The sequence below is a fragment of the Hemicordylus capensis genome, chromosome 1, assembly GCF_027244095.1.
Source record: "Hemicordylus capensis ecotype Gifberg chromosome 1, rHemCap1.1.pri, whole genome shotgun sequence".
Classification (NCBI taxonomy): domain Eukaryota; kingdom Metazoa; phylum Chordata; class Lepidosauria; order Squamata; family Cordylidae; genus Hemicordylus; species Hemicordylus capensis.
In genome coordinates, this window is record NC_069657.1 from 98671662 (window position 1) to 98686132 (window position 14471).

Below are 14471 nucleotides of genomic sequence, written 5' to 3' on the forward strand. Positions count from 1 at the left end.
ACAGAGTGGCTGCTAGTAGGACCCTGGGAAGTGGGAATGATGGTTTTGCTTGGGCTATTTTCATTCTCCTGTGACATTTCACCTTTAGGGCTATGTCTGGTGTTACTGAGGTACATTGTGGCCAACTAGGTAAGAGAGGGCTAAAATGCAATACTAGTATGATGGGCTGTAACACTGGATTCTGACCCCCAGCCTTTTGGGAAAGAAGTGAGGGGCCACTCCCATTCTGGGGAGTTTGTAACTGGCCCCAGCACTGCTGCAGGGAGATTTTAGGAGCTGTATTCACCTTATAGGAGACAAGCTAATCTGGAGCCACAAAGCATGGGTGTTGGCTCTTTCCTGGCCCCATCTGGCAAGGATGGATAAAAATCAATACATATATTTCCCTTAGGCATATCCATTGCTAATCCCAAGCATGGCAGCTCTCACGAGAGTCCGCAAGTGAGTTGCTGGGAGAGGGAAAGAAAAGTGGCAACAGAGAAGATAAGGTGCAGGCCAATGGACAGGCCGAGGAAAGCAGAGGCCAACGGGCGGGAAGAGGAAAGTGGTGGCTGGACCAGGGAAAAGGAAAGCAGCAGCCAGGGTGGGAAAAGGAAAGCGGCGGCCAATGGGTGGGGAGAGGAAAGTGGAGGCTGGGGGAGGGAAAGGAAAAGCGGTGGCTGGGGCGGGGCAAAAGGAAAGTGGCAGTTGGGGGGGGGGAGAGGAAAGCCGCAGCAGAGCAGAGTGGGGGGAGAAGAAAGCAGAGGAGAGAACTAGAGGCAAGGCACAGATGCTCTGCGCCCAGCCCAGCTAGTATGTAATACAACTTCAAGGTTGGGATTGCTTTAGCAGCTGCACCCTTCTCATGCAACACTCCTTTGGGGATTGTGAGTTGCTTTAATCTACATTTGGGATGTGTAGCTGATTTGGGGGTGATTGGAACCTTGTTGCTTTGATGAATTGCCCTCATTTGGCTAGGACTGATTTGAAAAGGAAAGCTAAAAACAAAACAAAAAACCACGACCAGTTCTTATTCATGAGTATTCAGAAGGAAGTCTCTTTGTGTCTGCATAGTGAAGGATGTTCAAGATTGTGCATGAGTCTCTTTAGCTTATCCTAAAAGTGACCAAGATGGGGCATGGCAGAAGTTTATAAATTATTATTGAAGTGGAGAACAGATAGAAAGAAATTATTCATAATACTAGAACTTTGGTCCATCTAGTGAAACTGATGCGAAGTCAGTTCAAGGGAAACAAGGGAATATTGTTCCACATAGCACATAGTTTACCTTATGGAATTTAATGTCATGGAATGTGGTAATATTACTAGCTTAGATGGTTTTTGAAATAGATTAAACAAATACATGGAGGATTGATTTGTTAATGGCTACTGGCCGTGGTTGCTTAATGGAACCACCAAGTTCAGGAGAGTTTCGGTTCCTAAGTGGGAGAAGTGCTGTTGCTTTCTCAGAGTCATCTGGCCAGCCACTACAGGATATGGGATGCTGGCCTAAACAGGCTCTTGGTTAGATCTAATAAGGAAGCTTATATTTTTTTGTTCTTATTTTGCTTTGCCTTTGCCACTAGTTGAGCTCAGGGTTATGTAGCTTAGCTAGTCTTCTGCAGGCATTTGGGGACAAACTGGAGACTGTGGAGCACATAATTTTACCCTAGCAATCTGGGTTGAAGCACATGGATTTCCACTGAACACAAGACCCTATAGAGCAGCTCTGATTTCAAAGCTATAAGTGCTGCTTGCTATAAGTATTAATAAGTTGGGGCAGTAGATGGCATTTGATGGGTGGCAGCCTGATTCATTCTTTTCTAAGCAAACTTGGTCAGCTGGGTACAACAATGTATGCAGCAGCCAGCCTGGCAAATTCACTTTTCTGAGCTGGGATAGTGTTTCCATTAATGGAACCCTTCTGCAGAGACGTAGGCCCTGCTGGAAGACCATATGCTACAGGTACTGAAGGTGGGCATGGAGGAGTTTTCCCCATATTTTAGTGAGCCCAAGAATATGGTTGAGGTTGAGAATAGACAGCTGAAATGGTTCTGAGTCCAATGGTAGAATGTAACTGGATTATTCGGCTGTTTGCCTAACACCACACATAAAGGGCAGTGTTGCAGTTACAGTAGCTATGGAGAGCTCCTGAATTTGGAAGTCCTTGATCTCCACCAAGCTTGCAACTCAGACCTGTTTGATTCAGGCATGAGGGGATATTACAGAGTCTCCTTGGATCCTACTTGACCACAAGGCAAAGAGGAATCCGTACTCTGGCTGGTTGTCATTATTGCAGTACAGATCTGCCACTGGACAGAGAGTAGAAGCTCTCTCAACTATATGGGCATTTAAAAGATACCCCACTAAACTAGTAACAGGCAAGGAAACTACAAAACAAAACTATCTGGTTTTACAGCTCCTTTCCAGGACTATTTGGTTCAGTAAAAATGTAATGTAAAGAGGAGAGCCTCTTTAGACCTTTCTTCACTTGGAGATTAGAAAGAGTTGGTTCTGACTGGAATTCTTATTCAGGAAAAGACTTGTTATGGATCAGACAGCTGGAGCAGCCATTTTTTAAATGCTTGGGCAATGAGAGCAAAGAAGCCTGTAAAGCAGTGTGCTGGGAGTATAAATGTGTTTAGAACGTGTTCTCCTCCCTTGTGTGCACTGAGAGATAGTGGTAAAGGATACAGTGGTGCTCACCATAATGAGGGGCCAGAGGAAGCAGGAAGGATTAGGTATAAGAGGCACCTTTGTGCAGTGAGTGAAGGACACCAGCTTTAGGCAGTGTAGTAGACCTGACCAAGTGGCTTACTTTTAATCCAAGAGGAATAGCACTGAGTGTTTATGCAAGTATAAATACTGAGTGTTTATCCCATTTGAGTTTGGGACCCAATACTATGGACTGAGATTTTACATTTTGGCTTAAAAATTTAGATCAGTACAGGACAGAGGAAGGTTACACAGTTGGTTCATGAGGGGTTTTTTTGTATAAGCGGAGCTCACAGTTATATTTACAACTAGGCATGTTCTTGAGATTACTAATGAGATGTTAGAACTTAGTCTTAGGTCTGGACCATCAGATTCCTGTCTTTGGACCAGAAGCAAAAAGAATAATACTATAGGTCTCAAAACAGATTCAACACCTATACTCCAAGGCTCTATGTTGACTGGGCCTCTTTAGTAGTCTTTTGAACCATGCCCATTAATATTATAAACTATCAGGCTGGGTGTTCCCTAATGATACCTATGTCCCCTAACATGCTGGGTTTGTTAGTGTGAGTGCTACCCGCTATGCGTGCTTTATAGTCGAGTTAGATGTTGTAGGACTATATTTATTACTGTTCTTTGGGACGGAGATGGGGGCACAACGGCACCTTGATAAAGTGGCATCTTAAGGTTAGGAATTTATTGGGGAGATGGAAAAACTTTTGAAGATTAAATATTTCAATTTTTGAGAAAGGTGGCAATAAAAGGAATTGCCTTTTCCAAAAAGATAGGTTCCCAGTGACTGAGGTTCAGTGCCCTTGCTGCAGCCCAAGCTGTGACAATTGAGAGGAAAGGAAATGTATGCTGGAGGTGGCGGAATGTGGAGGTGGAGGAATGTGGAGATGGAGGTATGTATGGGTGGCAGCAGCAAGGACCTGTCCAAATATGTGCTACCAAGGTACATGGAAATTTAACTATGAATCCCAAGTGAGATGCATGAACAAGTTGAAATCCCACCGAATGGCCTTAGGAAACTCTATTTTAAAGAAAAAACATTATGTACCTGCATATTTGGACTGGGTAGCCAAGCTCCATAGCGTCATTTGGAGCTGTTCCTTCTTGAAAATCGCTGACATTAAAATAGGATAGTGTATGGTTCACGAAGCCATGCATGGTGCCACTCTCACTGTACATATATAGGTACACGAGGCGTGGAATGAAGTCAGATGTGAATGAGATCACAAATGCCTAAGCCACAAGAGTAAAGAATGAATGCAATATTCAGGCACTGCTTAATTGAATACATAACCAGACTCAATTATATCTTTCCCCACTGGTACTTATGAATAGATGGTTTGCTATGCATCAACCTGGTTCATATCACTAGAACTGCAGGCCAATGAATCTCCTCGTACCATTGTCCACTCATGCTGTATGCTATACAGTGGCAATGCCAACAAGTCCGTACCAACAAGCCTCACCCATTCATGCTGATACACTCTTTAACCATGCCCCCTGCTCTCCATGCCTACAGCACTTATCTGCATAAACAAATGCTTTACCCAGGAAGGGTTCCTCCACATGACTGAGAATGCTGAGCTCCTAATTATGGGGCGAATCTCTCTCCAAGAGATTCTGCAAACAAATGTAATGTGTGTGGAGAGCAGGTTAGTAGTGGTTAAGCAGTACGCCAGTATGGGGAGTGAGGCTTGTTGGCATGTTCCTGAGAGTGCTGTCACTGTGTACAGCGTATCCAATTACATAATTCCTGAAAAAAGCTCGCTGAGGTTGATATTCAAGCAGGAAATTGTGAGTGAGCAGGTTAGGATGACTCAGGAGGTCACACCATGTGGACAGGTAAATACAATCCCTTTCGGAAACCCTGTTATTACTTTTCCAATCACAATATTGTCCTGCTTCCAGTAGAAGTGCAATGCTTGCTATCCTGCTCTCTCTCTGCCTCAGGGAGTTGCTCCACACATTTTGTGCTGCCCATGAACTAGGGCATGCAGGGTTGATGAATATATTATATTATGAATATTTATATATACCTCTTTTCAACAAAAAAGTGTTCAAAGCAGTTTATATAGAAAAAGTAAATTAAATGGTTCCTGTCCAAAAAGGGCTCACAATCTAAAAGGAAACCTAAGGCAAACATCAGCAACAACTACTGGAGGGATGTGGTGCTGGAGGCTGACGGAGACACAGAATGCCAAGAATCAAGCCCTTGCCATCCAACCACCTTTGTTGTCATATTGCACAATGGCTCATTTTGAGCTGCCTTGCACCTACTGGTTTGAAGGCAAGAGCATCTGCTCAGGCAGCCCCAATCAGATTTTGTCAGGGGCAGTTAAGTTTGTTTAATTTTGCCTCACAGATAATGCATTCTCATCTCCTCATCTCATCTCAGACCTATATGCATGTTTAACAACTAATGCACATCACACGTTAAGGAAAAAGACAAAGAATGCCATGCTCAATAGGCCTGGAAGCAAAAGGTCAAGAATGAACATGAGCATACAGAAGTGATCAACAAAAAGCACAGCTACTGCTGGAAATACAACTGAATAATAGTGCAGGATATGGGGAAGCAGAGGTACATTCTCCATTGTCTGGGACAGATAAGAAGATAACCATATCTAATGATCATACTGTATATTCATTTAGTGAGCAGTTTAATATGGCCATAAGGATGGGCTACACCTGATAAAACTAAAGGGGGAAATGGCAAAAATCTGAGGTAAAAGTATACATGAGCCATGGATGAGGATCCTAGGGATCTGAGAGTGTGAGGAAGCAGGGCTAAGGAAAAAGTGGTGCAAAGCCAGTTGAGAAGGGAAGTTGAGACTGGCACTTGCATAGCATGTCTTTATGGAGACATTTCCATACATAATCCCAACATATGTTGGACTTCTTACTATGTAATTATAACCTGGTGATCTCTTCAATGTGTATGGTGCTAGTCTAGTTTATATTCATAATATCCCTGTTTACCAAAGATTACTAGTGTGATACTGGGGGAAAGGTAGCAAAAGCTTAATGCTGCTTTCCTCTACTGCAGCAACACAAATCCCAGATGAATTGTGTGAAACCTCACTGACTCTTTGGATGTACTTTCAATAGCTTCAAATAACCAAAGGCAAATCAGCTCTTTCAATAAACTATCAGAAGCCATTCATTTCAACAAGGCTATTAAATGCATCAAGATCAAAGGGCCACTTTGACCCACTGGGCCATATGGCTTTTTACAAACATGAAATGCCAGAGGATTTTAACCAGTTTTGTTTGGAGGTTTATAAATAAATGATACACATTACTGTAGACATTGCATGATACTAGCGGTCTACAATATAACATTCTGAGCAGCAAAATAGACAATGTGAATTATTATACTAGTATTTGCACAGAATTACTTACATTTATTATTACAGCAAGTTTTCCTACAGCTCTGAGGATATTATACCATATTCCTGGGTGGAAGACAAGCAAGACATTAAATATTTCTAGATTGTAGTCATAACCACGGATAGCTATAAGTACACGGTAGAGCTAAGAGCCTCTAGAGCGACAGCAAGTTCAACACCTAAGGGACTGGTTTGGGTAGATATCTCTCTCTCTCTCTCTCTCTCTGTGATGTTTTTATCTGACCTTTCCTCTAGGGAGCTCAGGAAGATATTTTAGTTGCACACAACAACCCTGTGAATCAGATTAGAACAAGGGATGTGGTTTGCAGAAGGCCATGCAGTGAATGAATACTTCAGAATGCACTGGAATATGGGATTCTCTCATCCAAGTCAAGCACTCTAGACACTGCATCACACCAGCTTGGTCCACACAGGCTACACAATCTGTTTCCAACTTTATACTCTGGCCTGCAACTAATGTTGCTAGAGGTATTATCTGAGGATCCCACCATTCCAAAGTGGTTTGCTAGAATTTACTGAACAGAGCGGCTGATCCCTTTTCTTCGCCTTCTCTTCCTGCTCATTTTCCCTTCTTGTAAATCCAAACCATGTGGAGGTTGCACCATATGACTGCGTAACCCTCAGGGATGTATGTTCAGGTGGCAAAGAGGGCTTCCTGGGGAATGGGAGGGTGGAAGAAAATTGTGTAGGTCCCAACTGCTTTCTTGCTGCACATCCTTGCTCTGTATGTCAGTCACTGCATTATGAATGAACCACTTACCTATATCTTTTGCTCTAACTGCCACTGGCCTCCTAAGTTCAGTAACAAACTTCTTTGCATCCAGACGTATTTCAATTATGTTGTTCAGCAGTGCAAACAAGGGAGCCAGTGGGAAGGATGCAACAAAGAGGGTTACAAACCCAAACTGGATGACTGGAAATAAAATACAAATATTGCACTGTTCTATATAGAATGCAGAATATATGTGGGAACCCTGCCCACACAAATAGCCCAAAATAAGAACTGCAACCCATAATAGTTACAGTTAAGCAATTAAGACTGCAACTTATGCACATTTACCTGTAAGCAAGCTCCACTGAACACAGTGGTACTTAATTCTAGGTAAACATCTGCAGGATTGCTTTGTAAGCCAATTAATGCTTGGAGCCTTGGTTTAAACACTTGAAATCTCACTCACTCATTTCCATGTATTCTGGAGTAAGGCCAGCAAAAGGTTCCAGATTGTAGTCAACTTCATAGCGTTGCTTTTTCTTCAAATGCTCCTCATGGTCAACAGGGCGTCGTCGTTTCAGTTTCAAGTATCGTATTAATTTTTTCATTTTTCTAGAAAGAATAAAAAATAAAACTTTAAAAACTCTTACTAGTTTCATAAGAGAATTTGAGGGCTGGAACATCATCTATTTTCATTACATTGTACAAAGATTTGTAAGAGATTAATACAGGTAAAGAAACAAACAACTTGTGAATTTATTCGAGCATTTACTGGCTATATTGGAATTACGACAAGGATCCAAAATGTTCCTTCCACGAGCCGCCCCCCGCCATCGGCTCGAGTTCGAGCTGGTCCAGGGTTTGAAAAGTTTTTTTAAAAAAATTTAACTCACCACCAGGCCCAGGGGAACTTTGCTGCCTCTAGGGGGTGCTACTGTGTGTGTGTGTGTGGGGGGGGCTCTGAAGCTTCCTCCTTCCCCCACCAGCCTCCACCGGTCTTATAGGGCCAGTTCGTCCTGTTTTCAGGCCTTTCTAGCCCTCTCCAGTGGCCAGGCTGGGCATGTAAATAGCCCATATGCATGCTCAGCGGCCTTCAAAATGGCCACTGCAAGCCAGGAGAGGGCCGGAAAGGCCGCCAAACAGGCCAAACTGGCCCCCTAAAAACTGTGGGGGGGGGACTCCAGTGGGGGAAGGGTGAAGCTTCAGAGACTTGTCTGCAGCTGAGGCAGCATCCCTGGCAGCAAAGTTACCCTGGGCCCGGTGGTGAGTTTAACCCCCCTGCCCAAACCATGGACCTGCTGTGAGCTGGCCTGGGGGGCTTGGCTCAAGGTTGAACCCAACTGGGCCATGGGCAAACCCTTGAGTTGAACCAGTTTGATGGTGAAACAGCTTGAGATCAAGCTGGTTCGCACATCCGTAGTGCACAAGCCTTTCCATGTACCCACTGGGGTTCCTGCATTTCATTTTCCAGAATTCTTATTGTTTTAATTTTGTTGTACATCACAGAATCATACAATTGAAAACAACTTCTAGAGGGGCACTGTTAGTCCATTGTAGCAAAAAACAACAGGGAATCTTGTGGTTCCTTAAAGACTAGTTCATCTAATGCAATGAACTACAGTTCATGTTGTTAGATGTATGAACTGTAATCCTCAGTAGGCATGTATATATATAATTTCAAAGGGAAATAGTATAATAATTAGAATTAATTTTTTTAAAAGTTTGTATATATAATGTGTTGACACCATCTACACAGGTCTTAATCGAGACAAAGTTTTAAAAAATCATATTACAGAGTTAAACAACTTAGCATTTCTAAGAGGTTATCACCTTTTACAATTACTGTGAATTGTTTCCACGTTTATCACATGTACTTTAAAACTTATCACTAGGCTTGCACTTCCTCTTGCATTTGAGCCCAATGTTTATAATTTATTCTCTGCACGTGTGTGTGTGTGTGTGTGTGCGCGTGTGTGTGTGTGTTATGTATGCAAGTGCTGTTTGCTTATGTAGATACCTGCCTATTGAGAATCACACTTCAAGCACAGGAAACCTTGGAGATCAGACATTCTATAAAACTTTTGTCTGATGAAGTGGACTGTCCACAAAATCTTATGCTACAATACATTTGTTAGTCTTTAAGGTGCCACAAAATCTTAATTGTTTCTCTACATTTGAAAAGTGGCATACTGTATAAATAGAAATAATAAATAAATAACAAACATTTAAAATGCTACAATGAAGCAAAGAAATGGTATTTTGGAGCATTTGTGTCATGCTCTGATCTTTTCGTGAATTTCAAGAAGATTTGTATTTTTATATTCCAATTTTTATTGAGTAACTGTTTTTATAGTTTTATATCATTTTAAATGTTTTGTAAACCACCTTGAGATTGTTTTAATGAAAGGTTGTATAAAAATCTAACAATAAATAAACAGATCATTACATCAAAGGAAGCTAGTGTTTGCACAACCAAGGGCTGGTGTTTGTCATTGTGGTTTTAATACTTTGTCTTATACTTATATACTGACTTTTTTGTGACTACTGCTAGGTAAAGTTATTTTCCTTGCTGCTACTGATTTTGTCATTGTTTTATTGTTAAATCATTTTAATTCTATCATCATATTCAAATGTATTTTTATGTTTTAGTCACTGTGAAAATTTTATTGAAAAATGGAAAAGCAGAGTATAAATATTTATAACAAATAAATAGAATACATACACATTTTGCAAAAGATATTCAATGTATTCTGATTGCTTTGCTACTTACGGGATGCCAATCTCAAAAAGATTATTTTGAATCAGTTGTTTGCCCAACATAATAATGCTAAGCTGTATACACAATTCCATTAGGCAACCACCAGGAGCACACTATAGGAGGAAAATAAAATTGGGTCAGCACTTCTTCCAGAGGTTATTATCACCTATTACTGCTATTGTGAATTGTCACCATGTTTCTAGAATTCAGAGTTCTCTTCTAAATGAGGAATACATATGCACAGAATAAACTGTGGTTACCTCTTCCATTCGGAAAGAATGAAAAATGTAGACGTAGTTTCCGGGGCGTCCAACAAATCTAGGACAATAAGAAAATTATAGTTAGAGTTCTGTCCTGCCTTTTCTCTAGGTATAGAATGGTGCAGGCCTTCATGTTCTTCCTGCAACATTTCCCATGCATTAAAGATCTACTTAAATATACATTTTACAGCCAGTGGACAATTTGTTGTCATAAGCATTTTCACAGTGTACAGTCAGTGAACATGCACAGTGGGAGAGTGAGATTGCAGCAAGCCTTTACCCCACCACCGACATTTGTTGACCACTAGACAATCTGTATAGTACCCACATACAGGTTGGAACTGTGGCTTACCACCCTGATCCCACTGCTGCCCCCCCCCCCCCCCCCGTGTATTCACTCTATGTGTTTTCTAAGAAAAATATAGAAAAGCAGATCTAGGTCCCAGAGTTGAAAATATTTGTTTTTTCAAAACAAAGTTATAACCAATATTCCTTAAGACCCTCAGCAACTGCTAGCTGAGCTAGTTTTATTAATATTAAATATCATGAATACAAAAAACCTTGTGTGTTTTTTGCCGAGAGATTCTGTACTTTGGTATCCCTGATTTACTGTTTTGACTGACAGTGGCTCTGCATATTTCACTGATGGTTGCCCTTTACAGTCTCCTGAATTTCAACAGCATGCCATGTAGGGGGATGTGATATTAACTTAATTAAGGCAGGCCTCTAAAACTGTGCTTATGGAGCTTCTTCACATGCTGCCTTGTATGACAACCTGTGGATGTATCTTTGCAAATGTTCCTAAGGGTGTCTAAGGGTCAAACTTGCTATTACTTTAAGCATGTGCTTTGCACATTAAGCATGTGCTTTGCAAGCACATGCTTGGTTTTTTAATGACAAATAGCAACTGAATGCTGCTCCTCCAAGATTAGGGATGTAGTATTGGGGGCAGGGCGGGGCTTTACTCTACCCACACTATGTTCCTGATCGAGATCAGGGGCCTCTACAGTTGCTGTTTCCAAGGAAAAGAGGTTTTGTTGGTGTTAATGAGTACAATGAGTACTCCCCATGCCAAACAGTACCCATGGAAAGGGGTATCCAGATCAGGACCCTACTCCCCATGGTCCCAATCTGTGGAAGCCCAATCTGGCTGCAATCTGACATGTAAAAAAGCACATACTTGATATAACATCTACTAGGGAGAGGCTACTAGGGAGAGGGCCTTTTCGGTGGCTGTACCCCATTATGGAATAGCCTCCCCAGTGAGGTTTGCCTGGCTTCATCACTTTGTTCTTTTACACACGAGATTAAGTCTTTTAGACTTTTTGTTCCCTTAGGCCTTTTATATTTTTAAAATTTTGATCTGATTGTAACTGATTTTTTTTAAAAATGTTTAGAATTTTCTCCCCCCGCCCCCCGCTTTTTGATCTAATGTGTTGTGTGTTTTTAATCTCATGTTTTAATGTTGTGTTGTAAGCCGCCCAGAGAACAATTTGTTATGGGGCAGCTAACAAGGTTTTATCATGGTCACCATCATCATCATCATCATCATCATCATCATCATCATCATCTTTTCTGACCACAAGATGTTTGACCTGTGCCTGTGGAGATCACATAACTGGTGAATACAAGGCTACAGAAGTTTTAGCTAGATCCTAATACTCTTAGCTGAAACAAAATAGATTTTTGGATTTCAAATAATGACATATTTAAATGTTAGGGACAAATGTTAAAGGGTTGGAAATAAGGAATCATTCCTCTGCAGCATGGGTGTGCAACTCAAATGCCCAAGTTGGCCAAAACCAACTGGGCTTGCAGGGGCAGAGATCAATTTAAATTATTAAAAGATAATTCATTAATCAAAATAAAATAAATTTAATTATTATTTATTTTATTTCACCTCCCTTCCTAGCAGCTCCCATCCCATTACCATTGCATCCCTGCTGCCTCTCATCCACCACCCGGGCAGCCTCCCAAGGCGGTGGGATCGCCACAGAGCTGTATGCTTGGCTCACCCAGCCCTCAGTTCTCTCCCTGCTGTCGCCTCTGCCTCTTCCCCTGCTGCTCTACATTCAGCCAGCTCCTGGGCGGTGGGAAGGATGAAGCTGGCATCCAGGGAATTCCATTTTCTTCCATCAAAGAGCTGCTTGTATATAAAACAGTGTGGCGGCAGATATAGAGCAGTGCGGCTCCTAGGCGGCCAAAGAGAGGAAAGGCCAAACAACAGCTTCTTCCTTCTGCCCGGGATGCAACTGGCTACAAATGAAGGGCATGCTTCCATATCCATGCGACTCTTTGGTGGAGGAAAGGAAGAAAGCCCAGAAGCCAGCTTCCTCCTTCCCACCACCTGGGAGCTGGCTGGATGTAGAGCAGCAGGGGGACGATGCACAGGCGACAGCAGGGGGAGAACTGAGGGCTGAGAGAGCCCAGCATATAGTCCGGTGGACCACCAAAAATGTACCCATAGGCCGGATGCGGCCTGTGGGCCATATGTTGTGCAGCCCTGTTCTACATGTAATATTTTATATCAGCACAAATATACACTGAGATAAGCTATGAAAAAGTGTTTTGCCTTTGTGTATTTAGGTTTCTCCCTTTCTCAGGCATGACATATACATGAACACATATACAACTCAGTTATAGGTCAGTTTGCTTTCATTATGCAGGAAAAGAAATATAGCCAGCAGAACATATGGTGCTAACAATAAGACCATGTGACTTCTGAATATCTACTTTACAGAACAAGGGCTTAGAGTATGCTTGAAATAATTGATAATCATTTAGTTAAATTTCTGTGAAACTCACCGGCCCTTAAAGAAAGCAACATAGAAAATGGGAGTGTAGGCATTGACAAATTTCAGAAGGAAGGCCTTGAAGATCAGACGTTCTTCAAAACTCTTGTCTGTTTTTGGAACCTCTAATGTTAAATAAGATTAATGTAAGTGGTACTTAAAATAAGCATTCAGATAACTGTACATTTTAGAGTCTTTTAAGGCTTTTGGAAGACTTCCCGATGGTCTATCTAGTTATCTCTTTGCAGAAAGGCATAGTTATTTATAGGATGGAAGAGAAAAGACATGCCTACAAAATGAGAAGGGAAAATGTGAAAAGAGAACAACATATTTCAATACATATATACAAAATTAATATATGGGTGATATGAAGCCAGAGGTGCAGCTAGGTAATTTTTCTAGACGCTGGACCTAATGAGCTTACACACCCACAAAATAAGCATTCTTTCCATATATGTACATTTCACCACAAAACCACAGGTCTGGGCCAGAGTGCATGGGGGCGGAGGAAGGACTACACGACCCCCAAAGGACCCATACATTCACCACAAATCCACAGATCTGGGTCAGAGTATTTTTGCCAAAACAAAACAAATAAACAAAAAAGACTACACACACACACACACACACACACACGAGACTATGGACTCACATAGCTTCTTGACCATTCACAAACTAACTGGGACACAAAATGTGTCCCCTGCTCCACAGTGCAAAAACAAAACCAACTTGGACATATAGTTCATTTGTAAGGAAAACAAATTAAAATTAGAACACATGGCCCTTGCTTCACAGTTCTCATGCAGACCTTCTGGATCACAAACCAACTTGAGCACAGTTCATTTGTTTAAAAAATGTTGTTTGTTTATTCATATGTAATAATTAGGTCCACTTTTACTACATGTACAGTACTCTATGGATAGAGATAACCTTTTATGGCAGTTTTACTGAAGTAGGGGAAAATAATTACAATCAGGGGACTGACCAATTTCCTTGAAATAAAAATACACAGAGTCCTGTTCTCTTGGACTACATGTGTGCCCAGTTTCAGAATTCTAAGCCCAGCCATTCTGGAAATGGAAGGGTAGGGGAAAATGAGGGGGGCATGCTGCACTTTTTTTAAAAAAAAATGAAGGCAGATTCCTTCACATGGGAGTGGAATGATGGTACAAGTGGGGACTTCAATTCCAGAAGTTTTTGTAATTTTCTGCCAAGAAACAAGCCACTTATAGGACTTTTTCTGAATATTTTTTAAATTAAAAAAAAAACATTTAAAATCAACAGACTGCTTGATCTGCTTCACTGCCCAGCACAGTTTGGATGGGGCAGTATATGAATGCAATGAATAAATGAATGAATAATAAATATATAAAATCAATACATAGAGTCCTGACATGTCCTACATCTGTACCCAATTTAAAATCAAAAGCCCAAGCCATTCCATAAATAGAAAAGGGGTCCTAGGAACATAGGAAGCTGAGTCAGACCATTGGTCTATCTAGCTTAGTATTGTCTACACAGACTTGCAGCAGCTTTTCCAAGGTTGCAGGCAGGATTCTCTCCCAGCCCTATCTTGGAGAAGCCAGGGAGGGAACTTGAAATCTCCTGCTCTTCCCAGAGTGGCTCCATCCCCTGAGGGGAATATCTTACAGTGCTCACACATCAAGTCTCCCATTCAGATGCAACCAGGGTGGACCTGCTTAGTTAATGGGACAAGTCATGCTTACTACTACAAGACTAGCTCTCTCCCTTAGGGAAAATCATGTCACCCTGTAGGAGAGTGTGCACACGGACCTGGGCCCCCAGGTCTGTGCCTAATGGTGCCTCTGTATG

General features: G+C 41.6%; 1 protein-coding gene across 10 annotated transcripts in view; it reads right to left on the reverse strand.

Moving 5' to 3' along the window:
* Positions 1–14471, reverse strand: part of ANO1 (anoctamin 1) — a 272685-nt gene that overhangs the window by 12751 nt on the left and 245463 nt on the right. For all 10 annotated transcript variants that reach the window (XM_053265870.1, XM_053265841.1, XM_053265879.1 and 7 more), the window contains 7 exons: positions 12652–12763; positions 9847–9904; positions 9599–9699; positions 7295–7440; positions 6877–7029; positions 6109–6161; positions 3755–3939 (listed from right to left, as the gene is read on the reverse strand). In XM_053265870.1, coding sequence (XP_053121845.1) covers positions 3755–3939; positions 6109–6161; positions 6877–7029; positions 7295–7440; positions 9599–9699; positions 9847–9904; positions 12652–12763 — 808 coding nt within the window. The remainder of the gene's footprint in view (positions 1–3754; positions 3940–6108; positions 6162–6876; positions 7030–7294; positions 7441–9598; positions 9700–9846; positions 9905–12651; positions 12764–14471) is intronic.